The sequence below is a fragment of the Microcaecilia unicolor genome, chromosome 14, assembly GCF_901765095.1.
Source record: "Microcaecilia unicolor chromosome 14, aMicUni1.1, whole genome shotgun sequence".
Classification (NCBI taxonomy): domain Eukaryota; kingdom Metazoa; phylum Chordata; class Amphibia; order Gymnophiona; family Siphonopidae; genus Microcaecilia; species Microcaecilia unicolor.
Window position 1 is genome coordinate 3735589 of NC_044044.1, and position 15642 is coordinate 3751230.

Here is a 15642-nt window from a genome sequence, read left to right on the forward strand (position 1 = left end):
GGTAGTTGAAGTGGGAATTTAATTGATATGAAAATGGTGATGGAGTAAAATATCTATGTACATGGATTACATATGTTAATTATCTTGGTATTTTTATGGGTTTTTTTTTATTTTGTCTATAAAACCTTTGAAGTTAAAATGATGAAATATTTTGACACTCACCAGACAGAACTTAACAAATATGTGGGTTTCGTTTCACATTATAAATCATAAAATTATACTTCTTTGTCATCCTTGTATCACCCATCTATCTCTCCATTTTGTCTCCCTCCACCAAACCCAGTCCTACCTTTCCCCATGAGACTGTCATTGGAATGCTTTTATATTTCACATATATATTCTGATATATTTATTTATTTGGTGCTTCTATCCCACATTATCTGGAATTACATAAACCAGTTCAATGGGCTAACAATTAACCAGAATACATACAGTGAGTGTAAGGTACAGGAAAGATATTAAGAAAATGCTGGATGTATCAGCAGAGAATTGACAATATTCGATTTAAATCAAATTATATTGTCTACCATTATTTGATCATTTCTGATCTGAAGAAGATGGTATTGTCTGAAAACTAATCAAAAAATGCATTGTTAGTCTAATAAAAAGGTATCATCTTCTTTTCTTTGTATTATTTCTATTTATTACCTTTAAAAGTGGACTAACACGGTTACTACACTACTTCACTATCGGAATTTAGAAAGCAAGGGGCAAGCTCAAATGATTTCTAATGGACAGAAAGTGATTGTAGAGCTTAGTTGTTGGTATAGCTGGGCAGCATGAAAAGGGTATTTGGGGGTTTTATCTCTCACTGTTGTCTATGTTCCTTTCTTTCATAGATTTAGAGAACTGTATGACATGTCCAGAAGATCACTGGAAAAAATACAGAAGAAACCTGTCTTCGCACAAAACGACAATTATCAAAAACAGCGAAGATGACGCAAAAAAGGAAAAGGAAAAGAGAAAAAAAGAGAAAAAAGCAAAAACGAGAACAAAATTAATAAAGAAATAAAAAATAGAAAAAATAGATGAGGAAAGAAAAAACTAAAAAATGAAATGGTAGGTAAAATGTAAAAATCAGAAAAGAGACGACACAAGCAAAATGCAAAAGATAAAAAAATGATGAATTTATTAGGGTGATATGACTCGACACAGCTGTGTTTCGGCCCAACTGGCCTGCGTCAGGAGTCTAAATAAAACAAATTAATTTTAATTTAAACATGTAAATATACAATAATATATTTTTGAACAGTGAAGTAAAATAAAAATAAAAAATAAAAAACAAGATAAAAGATGTACTACGCTCAATGGTACAGAATTTCTTGTAGGACGTTTTTGTAAAAGAAGAAATCTAACTTAATACAATATATAAAAAAAACCACAAAGAGTGAACACAGAAAGTACATGTTTTAAAGAAACTGATAAATAAGTACCAATGACTCTGCTTTAAATTTATCTATCAGTGAATTTCATATTATCAGCATAAATTGTATCTTTAACAAAATTTTTTGAAAAAAACAATTTTTATATTTTGCATTTGAATTAACAAAGTTTCTAAATATCTTACAAATCTAAACGTTCTGTGCATATATATATATATTATAACGCAAATTAATGATCATAATAGTATTAAAAAATGATATATAAAACCCTAATATAGGGTGCAAATTAAGAAAAAAGAGGATGATCTTAATGTCTAGTTTTAAATTTTACCTGTTACACCATATATGTATTCTCTGATAATGGAAGTCCTTGTGAAGTATTCAATTAAGCACGCCTTTATTCAGTAACACTCTACCTTTAAAAAGGCTGTGTGCACAGTTTAAAAAGAGTCTGTATAACAAAAGAAAAAGCAATATGTAAACTATGCAGGAAAAGCAATATGTAAACTATGAAGAAAAAGATGTTGAAACTATAAAGAAAAAAATATTTTCAATTTTGCTAAATTTATTGTTGTGCGTTGTTATAGATGATATGTCTCATATCGGTTGTTTACCCGCTTCTACGGGCTTCTAGTTTTTAAAAATTTTTTTTTAATTAGGAATAATGGTGGGACACGATGTTTTTTATAATGTAACGAGCGAAAGTCTCTCAAGTAAAGTGGTATATCTATAAAGAGAAGTCTTTTGAACAACACTGATTATATTTATTGCAAGTCTATCAGCGAAGTAGGGATTGTAAATGATATGAAATATTTTTATATTCAGCTACATGATCTGTGCTGTATAAATTTTTCTTATGGTCAGATTAATAAGATCAATTCTAACCAATTTTAATTCCTCAGGAAGTTATCTAGTTTATATAATATATACGCATTACTATAAATTTATATGATGTTGATAATATATACTCTAAATTTAATCTCTTGTCTCTTACCGTTGTGGAGGACTCTGATGTTGTTGATATATATATATCTCTCGTGAACAGAAGTTCTAACGATACTTGTGTTCGCTGGCAATCAACTATAGTGGCGTGTGCATTTTTCTTTTATAGGGATGTTAAGTCTACTGAACACATCGCTGCTCGCGTCATATCCGCATTGTTTGAAACAGCATCTCCCGCCAAAAGTAAACTGTAGCTATTGTTTGAAACAGCATCTCCCGCCAAAAGTAAACTGTAGCTATTGAACGTCACTTCCTTTATCTTAAACTATTTAGATGATGATGTCTATTAACCCAATCAAACTCACAAATGACTATAAACATAGATAATATATTTATTAATGAATTCACTTACATATCGTGAATAAAGTGAAAATAATAAGACAATATCCTTAAAACTTGTAATATGATTTCTATTAAATAAATACCCATGTTTATATATCAAACTTTGTTGTTCAATTTGTAATTAGACAAGTTGTTTGTGTTCGTGATTTGAAATTGAATAATGAACATAAAAGATTGAACGTCATTACAAAAATCCCAATATGTTACTAATTGAATTTTGATTGTGCAGTTGGTAATTAGACAAACTGATTATACTCGTGATTTGAAGTGAAATAATAAACTTGCAAGATTGAACGTCATTGTAATGATACCAATGTATCGCTGATTACCTGTAGATATATTGCTAATTAAGTCAATACCCTTGGGAATTAGACAATAATATATGGCTATTAGGTTGAAATAAAAATTAAAAATTAAAGATTTAACTAACTTAATCAAATACAGTTAAGTCTTATAATATATGTTTAATAATACTGGTCAATTGTTTTATCTATTCTCTTCTGCTATTTTTTATTTTTTATTTTAAAACAACTTGTCTAACAATGGCTAATAAAAAATTTTTTGTATCATCTAAAACGTATAGTGGATAATGAAATATTATTTCTAATCCTTAATTTTATTGACTATGGACAATAAGTTTAGAAGTAAACTATTTTCTGATCTAAGGATATCACTTTAAATATATCTAATAGAATAGTACAAATTACATCACTTCACAAAATGTTTAATCACAAAGTACTTGTATTTTTTAATGTTGTATCAAATAAAATTATATATAAAAATGTTATATACCATCTTACATAAAAATTATTTATATTTGTAAAATAATTGTATATTGATCATTTTAAAATTAAAAATCGTTACTTATAGGTGTTTGAGGTGTCGTATATTACTCTTATATAGATTGTTATGAAAATAGTGATCTATATGTTATAATTAAAAACTTCTGTTGGAATTTTGAATATAATGAATTGCATGATAGAGTAGATAAAATTCATAAAAAATCTGTATGTCAGTGTTCTACAAGAAAAATATATTTTATAGAAGCAACAAATTATATTCTGAACAAAACTAATACAGAAAAAATTTTTGACAAGAAAAATTAATACTGAATATTGACAGAAAGAATATTTTGGGACCCCTTTCAATGATTGATATCTTAAAATAAGAATATATTTGCAACTAACTCATAAAAACTGACAAAGACTTCGAATAAAATATGGGAAAGGGAACCTAACAATGTGTAACAATGTATATGATCACACAAAAGGAATTAAATCTAATTCCATATTAAGACCATGTGGAGAAACAGTGTTAAGTGTGTAGATGAGACGTTGTTCTTCTTTTAGTAAAATGTTGTCTATGTTACCACCTCTCCATTTTTGTTGAATATGTTTAATAATAAAAAATTTTAAATCATCTATTGTGTGTTTTGCCTCATACCAATGATTAACTAACGGAGCTGTCGTAATGTTCCTACTAATACAAGACCTGTGTTCTATAATTCTCGTTTTAATCATTCTTTTTGTTTTACCTACGTATAGACGTTCACATGGACACTTGATTACGTATATTGCATGGGTAGTTGTGCAGTTTGTTGAATGTTTCAATATAAAAGTTTTTTTAGTGATAGGATGTATGAAATTTTGTAAAGTGATGCAATGTTTGCATACTGTACATTTGCCACACGGATAATGTCCAAAGAATATTGTATTCACTAAATTTTCTTCTGGAAGTGTTGAAGGGACCAAGTGTTCTTTTAAATTTTTATTTCTTGCATATGCAATAGTGGGGCGAGACTCTTGAAAACATGTGTGAGTTTCTAAGATGTGCCAATTTTTATGAATGATTTTCTTAATCTGATTTGACATTGTTGAATATTTTAAGGTACAAATTAATTCTGGAGTCTTCTTGTCCTTTTTTTGAATGAGTAATTGATCTCTCTCTTGTATTCTTGCTTTGTTCTTACATTGTTCTACTACTTTAATAGGATATCCTCTCTGGATAAACCGCTGAGACATCTCTTGTGCATGGAATTCAAAATCTTCAAGGGTCGTACATAGTCTTCTTAGTCTTAAAAATTGAGAATAAGGAAGATTGGTTTTAAGACTTCGATTGTGAAAACTTTGGAAATGTAAATAAGTATTGCGGTCTGTTGGTTTTTTGAAAACTTGTGTGATTAATCTATATGGAGTTTTAATAATCTGAATATCTAAATAAGAAATTTGACACCTATCATAATGTATCTTGAACTGTAAATACTTATCTAGACCATTAAGCCAATTAAAAAACTCTAATAGTCGATTTTCGTCACCCTCCCATAGGATCAAGATATCATCTATATACCGCTTATAAAAAATTATTTGAGATGTATATGGATGGTTAACTAAAAATTTATTTTCAAAATCCGCCACATATAAATTTGCAACATCTGGAGCCATAGGAGAACCCATAGCTGTGCCCCGTATCTGTTGGTAAATATTTTTTTGAAATTCGAAATAATTCTTAGTTAAGGCATATGTTGCAAAAGCCACAATTAAGAAATTGGGTATTCTTCTTAAAATGGTTCTATTTTGTAATGTTTTTTCTATAATTGCTAAACTCTCAAGTTGAGGTATATTAGTGTACAGGGCATCAATGTCAAGAGTCACCAGTATGACATTCGTTAGATCTCTGTCAAAATCTTCTAACATATTGAGAATGTGTGTGGAATCTCTCACATATGATGGTATCTGGGGTACATATGGGCGCAAAAAATAGTCCACAAATTGTGATAGAGGTTCTAAGATGGATCCGTTCCCTGAAACTATAGGTCGTCCTGGTGGATCTGACGTTGATTTATGGATCTTGGGTAGAATATAAAATGTAGGTATGACTGGGACCGGGACTAAGAGAAAATCCTTTTCTTTACTTGTAAGATAACCTGCATCGCATGCTAAAACAGTAATTTCTTCAATTCATCATAAGGAATGCCAAGCCAAGCCAAGCCAAGCCAAATGCAAAGCGGAGATAAGGAGGGCAAAAAAGGACTTTGAGAAGAAATTAGCGTTGGAAGCAAAAATACATAGTAAAAACTTTTTTAGATACATTAAAAGCAGGAAACCGGCCAAAGAGTCGGTTGGGCCGCTGGACGAAAATGGTGTTAAAGGGGCGATCAAGGAGGACAAAGCCGTAGCGGAGAAATTAAACGAATTCTTTGCTTCGGTCTTCACCGAGGAGGATTTGGGGGGGACACCGGTGCCGGAAAGAATATTTGAAGCGGGGGAATCGGAGAAACTAAACAAATTCTCTGTAACCTTGGAGGATGTAATGGGTCAGTTCAGCAAGCTGAAGAGTAGTAAATCACCGGGACCTGATGGTATTCATCCCAGAGTATTAATAGAACTAAAAAATGAACTTGCGGAGCTACTGTTAGAAATATGCAATCTGTCCCTAAAATCGAGTGTAATACCGGAAGACTGGAGGGTAGCCAATGTTACTCCGATTTTTAAGAAGGGTTCCAGAGGAGATCCGGGAAATTATAGACCGGTGAGTCTGACGTCGGTGCCGGGCAAGATGGTGGAGGCTATTATTAAGAATAAAATTGCAGAGCATATACAAAAACATGGACTGATGAGACAAAGTCAGCACGGATTTAGTGAAGGGAAGTCTTGCCTCACCAATCTAATGCATTTTTTTGAGGGGGTAAGCAAACATGTGGACAATGGGGAGCCGGTTGATATTGTATATCTGGATTTTCAGAAGGCGTTTGACAAAGTGCCGCACGAAAGACTCCTGAAGAAATTGCAGAGTCATGGAATCGGAGGTAGGGTATTATTATGGATTAAGAACTGGTTGAAAGATAGGAAGCAGAGAGTAGGATTGCGTGGCCAGTATTCTCAGTGGAGGAGGGTAGTTAGTGGGGTCCCGCAGGGGTCTGTGCTGGGTCCGTTGCTTTTTAATGTATTTATAAATGACCTAGAGATGGGAATAACTAGTGAGGTAATTAAATTCGCCGATGACACAAAATTATTCAGGGTCGTCAAGTCGCAGGAGGAATGTGAACGATTACAGGAGGACCTTGCGAGACTGGGAGAATGGGCGTGCAAGTGGCAGATGAAGTTCAATGTTGACAAGTGCAAAGTGATGCATGTGGGTAAGAGGAACCCGAATTATAGCTACGTCTTGCAAGGTTCCGCGTTAGGAGTTACGGATCAAGAAAGGGATCTGGGTGTCGTCGTCGATGATACGCTGAAACCTTCTGCTCAGTGTGCTGCTGCGGCTAGGAAAGCGAATAGAATGTTGGGTGTTATTAAGAAGGGTATGGAGTCCAGGTGTGCGGATGTTATAATGCCGTTGTATCGCTCCATGGTGCGACCGCACCTGGAGTATTGTGTTCAGTACTGGTCTCCGTATCTCAAAAAAGATATAGTAGAATTGGAAAAGGTACAGCGAAGGGCGACGAAAATGATAGTGGGGATGGGACGACTTTCCTATGAAGAGAGGCTGAGAAGGCTAGGGCTTTTCAGCTTGGAGAAGAGACGGCTGAGGGGAGATATGATAGAAGTGTATAAAATAATGAGTGGAATGGATCGGGTGGATGTGAAGCGACTGTTCACGCTATCCAAAAATACTAGGACTAGAGGGCATGAGTTGAAGCTACAGTGTGGTAAATTTAAAACGAATCGGAGAAAATTTTTCTTCACCCAACGTGTAATTAGACTCTGGAATTCATTGCCGGAGAACGTGGTACGGGCGGTTAGCTTGACGGAGTTTAAAAAGGGGTTAGATAGATTCCTAAAGGACAAGTCCATAGACCGCTATTAAATGGACTGGAAAAATTCCTCATTTTTAGGTACAACTTGTCTGGAATGTTTTTGCGTTTGGGGAGCGTGCCAGGTGCCCTTGACCTGGATTGGCCACTGTCGGTGACAGGATGCTGGGCTAGATGGACCTTTGGTCTTTCCCAGTATGGCACTACTTATGTACTTATGTACTTATGTACTTGAATTTGATGTGTAGGATCTTCTTCTAATGGAATATAGTAATTCTTGTCAGTGATCTGTCTATTGACTTCTTGTACATACTTGGATCTATCCATGATTACTATGCCTCCTCCTTTATCCGCCGGTTTGATGACAATGTGTGTATTTCGAGACAAATCTTGTAAAGCGGAATATTCAGCTGGTTTTAAATTGTAAAAAGCGGTATATAGATGATATCTTGATCCTATGGGAGGGTGACGAAAATCGACTATTAGAGTTTTTTAATTGCGAAGACAGGTTTCTTCTGTATTTTTTACAGTGATTTTTGAAGAACGACCATGTCTTTTGACCCATGGGAAATGTGTTGAGTTTTGATGAGGAAAGATTACAGAGACTTTTACAAGAAAAAAATTTTTTAGATGATGGTGATGTATTGAATACACAAAGCTTAGAAGAAAAATGGATGGAAACTATTCAACTCAACAAAAACATAATACAGAATGAATTACATTACCTTACCATTTTACAGTATTTACGAATTCAACACATTCCCAGGGGTTTACGTATTATGAAAGAACCAAGACTTTTTTTAGACGACCAAGATTTTTTAAACCAGTGGTGCGCTATTTTAAATAAATGCGCACTAGACCTAATGATTTTAATAGTTGAAACATCCAAAAAGAAAAATGATGTACTACGACCATTGGTCGAAGATAAATTGAATGTACTTAAAAGAGAAGATAACAAATTTGACACCGTCATTGTAGGTGTTAATCAGAGACTTGATACCTTTAAAAAAGATATCAAAAAGGTCAAAATCAATAAATTACATAGAGATGCAAACGACTATAAGAAAGGATCTATCTATCCTTGGTCAAAATCTAAAGTATATCATCACAATAATAGGAAACAAACTCATTCCAGATCCCGACCAAGAGACCCAATAGGACCACCTATCAATAATCAACATGCTCCTACCACAGTATCACACTCCCGGAAACGCATTCGTAGCGATTCTGGAGATTTGTTTACCTCACCTCCAAGCAGCCCTATGGTCAACCATAGAGAATAAACAGCAGAAGCTTTTTTAGACCGGATTCTACCAACTCAACGACAGAGAAACACAGAGAGAGACAGACTCCCTTCCCAACCCTACGACTATCCACGAGACTACCAATACAACAAACCTTATGTATACAACAGAGGCAGAGGAAGAAGCCGAGGAAGAACGCGAAGACCTTACAACATTTACAAATGGACTTAAACCATTGTCATAGCAGACGTGAAGAAGAAATCCCCATTTTTAATCTATCAACATTTCCATTGTCAGAATCACATATACATGTTTTGCATAAAGGTCTTTCATTTGTTCCTACGTCTCAATATGATCCATTCCAAACTAGAATAGATCTTTTTAGATTCTTTAGGAAATTACAAATCACACATTTTTTCAGAAATGCTCCTGCCACATCAGATACTTCTATTCTTAAACGCAATACAAGATGGTTCCCCCCTGGACCACCTGATCCTATCATTAGCACATTCTATCAATGCACTCTGAAAGAGATAGAAAGTATTGAGAAAACTCACCGTCAAAAAAGTTTTTACAATTTAAAACCAGCTGAATATTCCGCTTTACAAGATTTGTCTCGAAATACACACATTGTCATCAAACCGGCGGATAAAGGAGGAGGCATAGTAATCATGGATAGATCCAAGTATGTACAAGAAGTCAATAGACAGATCACTGACAAGAATTACTATATTCCATTAGAAGAAGATCCTACACATCAAATTCAAAAAGAAATTGAAGAAATTACTGTTTTAGCATGCGATGCAGGTTATCTTACAAGTAAAGAAAAGGATTTTCTCTTAGTCCCGGTCCCAGTCATACCTACATTTTATATTCTACCCAAGATCCATAAATCAACGTCAGATCCACCAGGACGACCTATAGTTTCAGGGAACGGATCCATCTTAGAACCTCTATCACAATTTGTGGACTATTTTTTGCGCCCATATGTACCCCAGATACCATCATATGTGAGAGATTCCACACACATTCTCAATATGTTAGAAGATTTTGACAGAGATCTAACGAATGTCATACTGGTGACTCTTGACATTGATGCCCTGTACACTAATATACCTCAACTTGAGAGTTTAGCAATTATAGAAAAAACATTACAAAATAGAACCATTTTAAGAAGAATACCCAATTTCTTAATTGTGGCTTTTGCAACATATGCCTTAACTAAGAATTATTTCGAATTTCAAAAAAATATTTACCAACAGATACGGGGCACAGCTATGGGTTCTCCTATGGCTCCAGATGTTGCAAATTTATATGTGGCGGATTTTGAAAATAAATTTTTAGTTAACCATCCATATACATCTCAAATAATTTTTTATAAGCGGTATATAGATGATATCTTGATCCTATGGGAGGGTGACGAAAATCGACTATTAGAGTTTTTTAATTGGCTTAATGGTCTAGATAAGTATTTACAGTTCAAGATACATTATGATAGGTGTCAAATTTCTTATTTAGATATTCAGATTATTAAAACTCCATATAGATTAATCACACAAGTTTTCAAAAAACCAACAGACCGCAATACTTATTTACATTTCCAAAGTTTTCACAATCGAAGTCTTAAAACCAATCTTCCTTATTCTCAATTTTTAAGACTAAGAAGACTATGTACGACCCTTGAAGATTTTGAATTCCATGCACAAGAGATGTCTCAGCGGTTTATCCAGAGAGGATATCCTATTAAAGTAGTAGAACAATGTAAGAACAAAGCAAGAATACAAGAGAGAGATCAATTACTCATTCAAAAAAAGGACAAGAAGACTCCAGAATTAATTTGTACCTTAAAATATTCAACAATGTCAAATCAGATTAAGAAAATCATTCATAAAAATTGGCACATCTTAGAAACTCACACATGTTTTCAAGAGTCTCGCCCCACTATTGCATATGCAAGAAATAAAAATTTAAAAGAACACTTGGTCCCTTCAACACTTCCAGAAGAAAATTTAGTGAATACAATATTCTTTGGACATTATCCGTGTGGCAAATGTACAGTATGCAAACATTGCATCACTTTACAAAATTTCATACATCCTATCACTAAAAAAACTTTTATATTGAAACATTCAACAAACTGCACAACTACCCATGCAATATACGTAATCAAGTGTCCATGTGAACGTCTATACGTAGGTAAAACAAAAAGAATGATTAAAACGAGAATTATAGAACACAGGTCTTGTATTAGTAGGAACATTACGACAGCTCCGTTAGTTAATCATTGGTATGAGGCAAAACACACAATAGATGATTTAAAATTTTTTATTATTAAACATATTCAACAAAAATGGAGAGGTGGTAACATAGACAACATTTTACTAAAAGAAGAACAACGTCTCATCTACACACTTAACACTGTTTCTCCACATGGTCTTAATATGGAATTAGATTTAATTCCTTTTGTGTGATCATATACATTGTTACACATTGTTAGGTTCCCTTTCCCATATTTTATTCGAAGTCTTTGTCAGTTTTTATGAGTTAGTTGCAAATATATTCTTATTTTAAGATATCAATCATTGAAAGGGGTCCCAAAATATTCTTTCTGTCAATATTCAGTATTAATTTTTCTTGTCAAAAATTTTTTCTGTATTAGTTTTGTTCAGAATATAATTTGTTGCTTCTATAAAATATATTTTTCTTGTAGAACACTGACATACAGATTTTTTATGAATTTTATCTACTCTATCATGCAATTCATTATATTCAAAATTCCAACAGAAGTTTTTAATTATAACATATAGATCACTATTTTCATAACAATCTATATAAGAGTAATATACGACACCTCAAACACCTATAAGTAACGATTTTTAATTTTAAAATGATCAATATACAATTATTTTACAAATATAAATAATTTTTATGTAAGATGGTATATAACATTTTTATATATAATTTTATTTGATACAACATTAAAAAATACAAGTACTTTGTGATTAAACATTTTGTGAAGTGATGTAGTTTGTACTATTCTATTAGATATATTTAAAGTGATATCCTTAGATCAGAAAATAGTTTACTTCTAAACTTATTGTCCATAGTCAATAAAATTAAGGATTAGAAATAATATTTCATTATCCACTATACGTTTTAGATGATACAAAAAATTTTTTATTAGCCATTGTTAGACAAGTTGTTTTAAAATAAAAAATAAAAATAGCAGAAGAGAATAGATAAAACAATTGACCAGTATTATTAAACATATATTATAAGACTTAACTGTATTTGATTAAGTTAGTTAAATCTTTAATTTTTAATTTTTATTTCAACCTAATAGCCATATATTATTGTCTAATTCCCAAGGGTATTGACTTAATTAGCAATATATCTACAGGTAATCAGCGATACATTGGTATCATTACAATGACGTTCAATCTTGCAAGTTTATTATTTCACTTCAAATCACGAGTATAATCAGTTTGTCTAATTACCAACTGCACAATCAAAATTCAATTAGTAACATATTGGGATTTTTGTAATGACGTTCAATCTTTTATGTTCATTATTCAATTTCAAATCACGAACACAAACAACTTGTCTAATTACAAATTGAACAACAAAGTTTGATATATAAACATGGGTATTTATTTAATAGAAATCATATTACAAGTTTTAAGGATATTGTCTTATTATTTTCACTTTATTCACGATATGTAAGTGAATTCATTAATAAATATATTATCTATGTTTATAGTCATTTGTGAGTTTGATTGGGTTAATAGACATCATCATCTAAATAGTTTAAGATAAAGGAAGTGACGTTCAATAGCTACAGTTTACTTTTGGCGGGAGATGCTGTTTCAAACAATAGCTACAGTTTACTTTTGGCGGGAGATGCTGTTTCAAACAATGCGGATATGACGCGAGCAGCGATGTGTTCAGTAGACTTAACATCCCTATAAAAGAAAAATGCACACGCCACTATAGTTGATTGCCAGCGAACACAAGTATCGTTAGAACTTCTGTTCACGAGAGATATATATATATCAACAACATCAGAGTCCTCCACAACGGTAAGAGACAAGAGATTAAATTTAGAGTATATATTATCAACATCATATAAATTTATAGTAATGCGTATATATTATATAAACTAGATAACTTCCTGAGGAATTAAAATTGGTTAGAATTGATCTTATTAATCTGACCATAAGAAAAATTTATACAGCACAGATCATGTAGCTGAATATAAAAATATTTCATATCATTTACAATCCCTACTTCGCTGATAGACTTGCAATAAATATAATCAGTGTTGTTCAAAAGACTTCTCTTTATAGATATACCACTTTACTTGAGAGACTTTCGCTCGTTACATTATAAAAAACATCGTGTCCCACCATTATTCCTAATTAAAAAATTTTTTTTAAAAACTAGAAGCCCGTAGAAGCGGGTAAACAACCGATATGAGACATATCATCTATAACAACGCACAACAATAAATTTAGCAAAATTGAAAATATTTTTTTCTTTATAGTTTCAACATCTTTTTCTTCATAGTTTACATATTGCTTTTCCTGCATAGTTTACATATTGCTTTTTCTTTTGTTATACAGACTCTTTTTAAACTGTGCACACAGCCTTTTTAAAGGTAGAGTGTTACTGAATAAAGGCGTGCTTAATTGAATACTTCACAAGGACTTCCATTATCAGAGAATACATATATGGTGTAACAGGTAAAATTTAAAACTAGACATTAAGATCATCCTCTTTTTTCTTAATTTGCACCCTATATTAGGGTTTTATATATCATTTTTTAATACTATTATGATCATTAATTTGCGTTATAATATATATATATATGCACAGAACGTTTAGATTTGTAAGATATTTAGAAACTTTGTTAATTCAAATGCAAAATATAAAAATTGTTTTTTTCAAAAAATTTTGTTAAAGATACAATTTATGCTGATAATATGAAATTCACTGATAGATAAATTTAAAGCAGAGTCATTGGTACTTATTTATCAGTTTCTTTAAAACATGTACTTTCTGTGTTCACTCTTTGTGGTTTTTTTTATATATTGTATTAAGTTAGATTTCTTCTTTTACAAAAACGTCCTACAAGAAATTCTGTACCATTGAGCGTAGTACATCTTTTATCTTGTTTTTTATTTTTTATTTTTTATTTTACTTCACTGTTCAAAAATATATTATTGTATATTTACATGTTTAAATTAAAATTAATTTGTTTTATTTAGACTCCTGACGCAGGCCAGTTGGGCCGAAACACAGCTGTGTCGAGTCATATCACCCTAATAAATTCATCATTTTTTTATCTTTTGCATTTTGCTTGTGTCGTCTCTTTTCTGATTTTTACATTTTACCTACCATTTCATTTTTTAGTTTTTTCTTTCCTCATCTATTTTTTCTATTTTTTATTTCTTTATTAATTTTGTTCTCGTTTTTGCTTTTTTCTCTTTTTTTCTCTTTTCCTTTTCCTTTTTTGCGTCATCTTCGCTGTTTTTGATAATTAACAGAAGATCAATGGCCCAGCAAGAAAAAGGACGAGTGTCTCCCAAGAGTCATTGAATTCTTGTCCTATGGTGATCCCTTGGGTGCAATTTTGACTGCCATTGTGATTGTGTTTTCTATCATCACTGCTTTGGTGCTGGGAATCTTTCTTAAATACCGGGATACACCTGTGGTGAAAGCCAATAACCGTGATCTCAGCTACATCCTTCTCATCTCCCTTATACTCTCCTTTCTTTGTTCTTTGATGTTCATTGGCCATCCTGGACAAGTAACCTGTCTTTTCCAACAAGTTGCTTTTGGGATAATTTTTACTATTGTTGTTTCTTCTATTCTTGCAAAAACCATTACAGTTCTCATTGCCTTCCGTGCCACCAAGCCGAGTCGCAAGTTGAGCAAGTGGATTGGGACAAAAGTTTCCAGCTATCTAGTCTTTCTCTGTTCCTCTGGTGAAATTGTGATATGCATAGTCTGGCTGTTCATCTCCCCTCCATTCCCTGAATACAACACAAAGTCTGAAACTGGGAAGATGATTCTACAGTGTAATGAAGGATCCACCATTGCATTTTATAGTGTAATAGGGTACATGGGCTTTTTGGCTCTTCTATGCTTCATTGTGGCTTTTCTAGTAAGGAAGTTGCCTGACAGTTTCAATGAGGCCCAGTTTATCACTTTCAGCATGCTGGTGTTCTGCAGTGTCTGGGTGTCCTTCATCCCAGCCTACCTGAGCACCAAAGGCAAATTCATGGTGGCTGTGGAGGTATTTGCCATCCTGGCTTCCAGTGCTGGACTGCTTGGCTGTATATTCATTCCCAAGTGCTACATTATTCTTCTCAGACCTGACCTGAACACAAGAAAGCACTTAATTGAAAAGCAACATTTTAACAAACAAAATGAGATAGAAATTGTGTCACATCACCATTTTGCACATATTCCTTCAGCAAAGAAAAGTAGAAATGTGCATTTGTCAGCACATATTCATTATGTTAAAACACCTTAGTGTATTTTACAATATTGGACGGTTAAAGACCCTCCAGCATTCTGGCATTGGAGGGACCAGTTGCATCAGATGGTCTCCTGGGAGGCTGAAGAGATTAGGTTCTCGAAGAGAAAGAGAGTTACATTTCTGGCCATCTGGGGTCCCTACTTACGTATCCTAAGCCCTAGAGGTTGGAGCTTATTTCTTAATGCTGGGTGAAGTTTGTAGGTGGTTAAGAGTATTCCTTCAGGTTTTCGGATGGGTGGGGGGGAGGGTTAGGGTCCTTAGAAGGGGGGAGGGGGATGGGGGAATCGGTTATTTGGATGGGGGGAGGGGGAGGACAAGGAGGGTTGGGAGGGAGTCTGGTAGGGAGGAAGGTTAAAATGCTGAGGGAAGGACTGT

General features: G+C 33.1%; 1 protein-coding gene across 1 annotated transcript in view; it reads left to right on the forward strand.

Moving 5' to 3' along the window:
* LOC115458159 (vomeronasal type-2 receptor 26-like) overlaps nucleotides 1-15261 on the forward strand; it is a 36838-nt gene extending 21577 nt beyond the window's left edge. The window contains exons 6-7 of the mRNA XM_030188014.1: nucleotides 840-863; nucleotides 14267-15261. Of these exons, the coding sequence (XP_030043874.1) occupies nucleotides 840-863; nucleotides 14267-15261 (1019 nt within the window). The remainder of the gene's footprint in view (nucleotides 1-839; nucleotides 864-14266) is intronic.
* The last annotated feature ends 381 nt before the right edge of the window (nucleotides 15262-15642 follow it).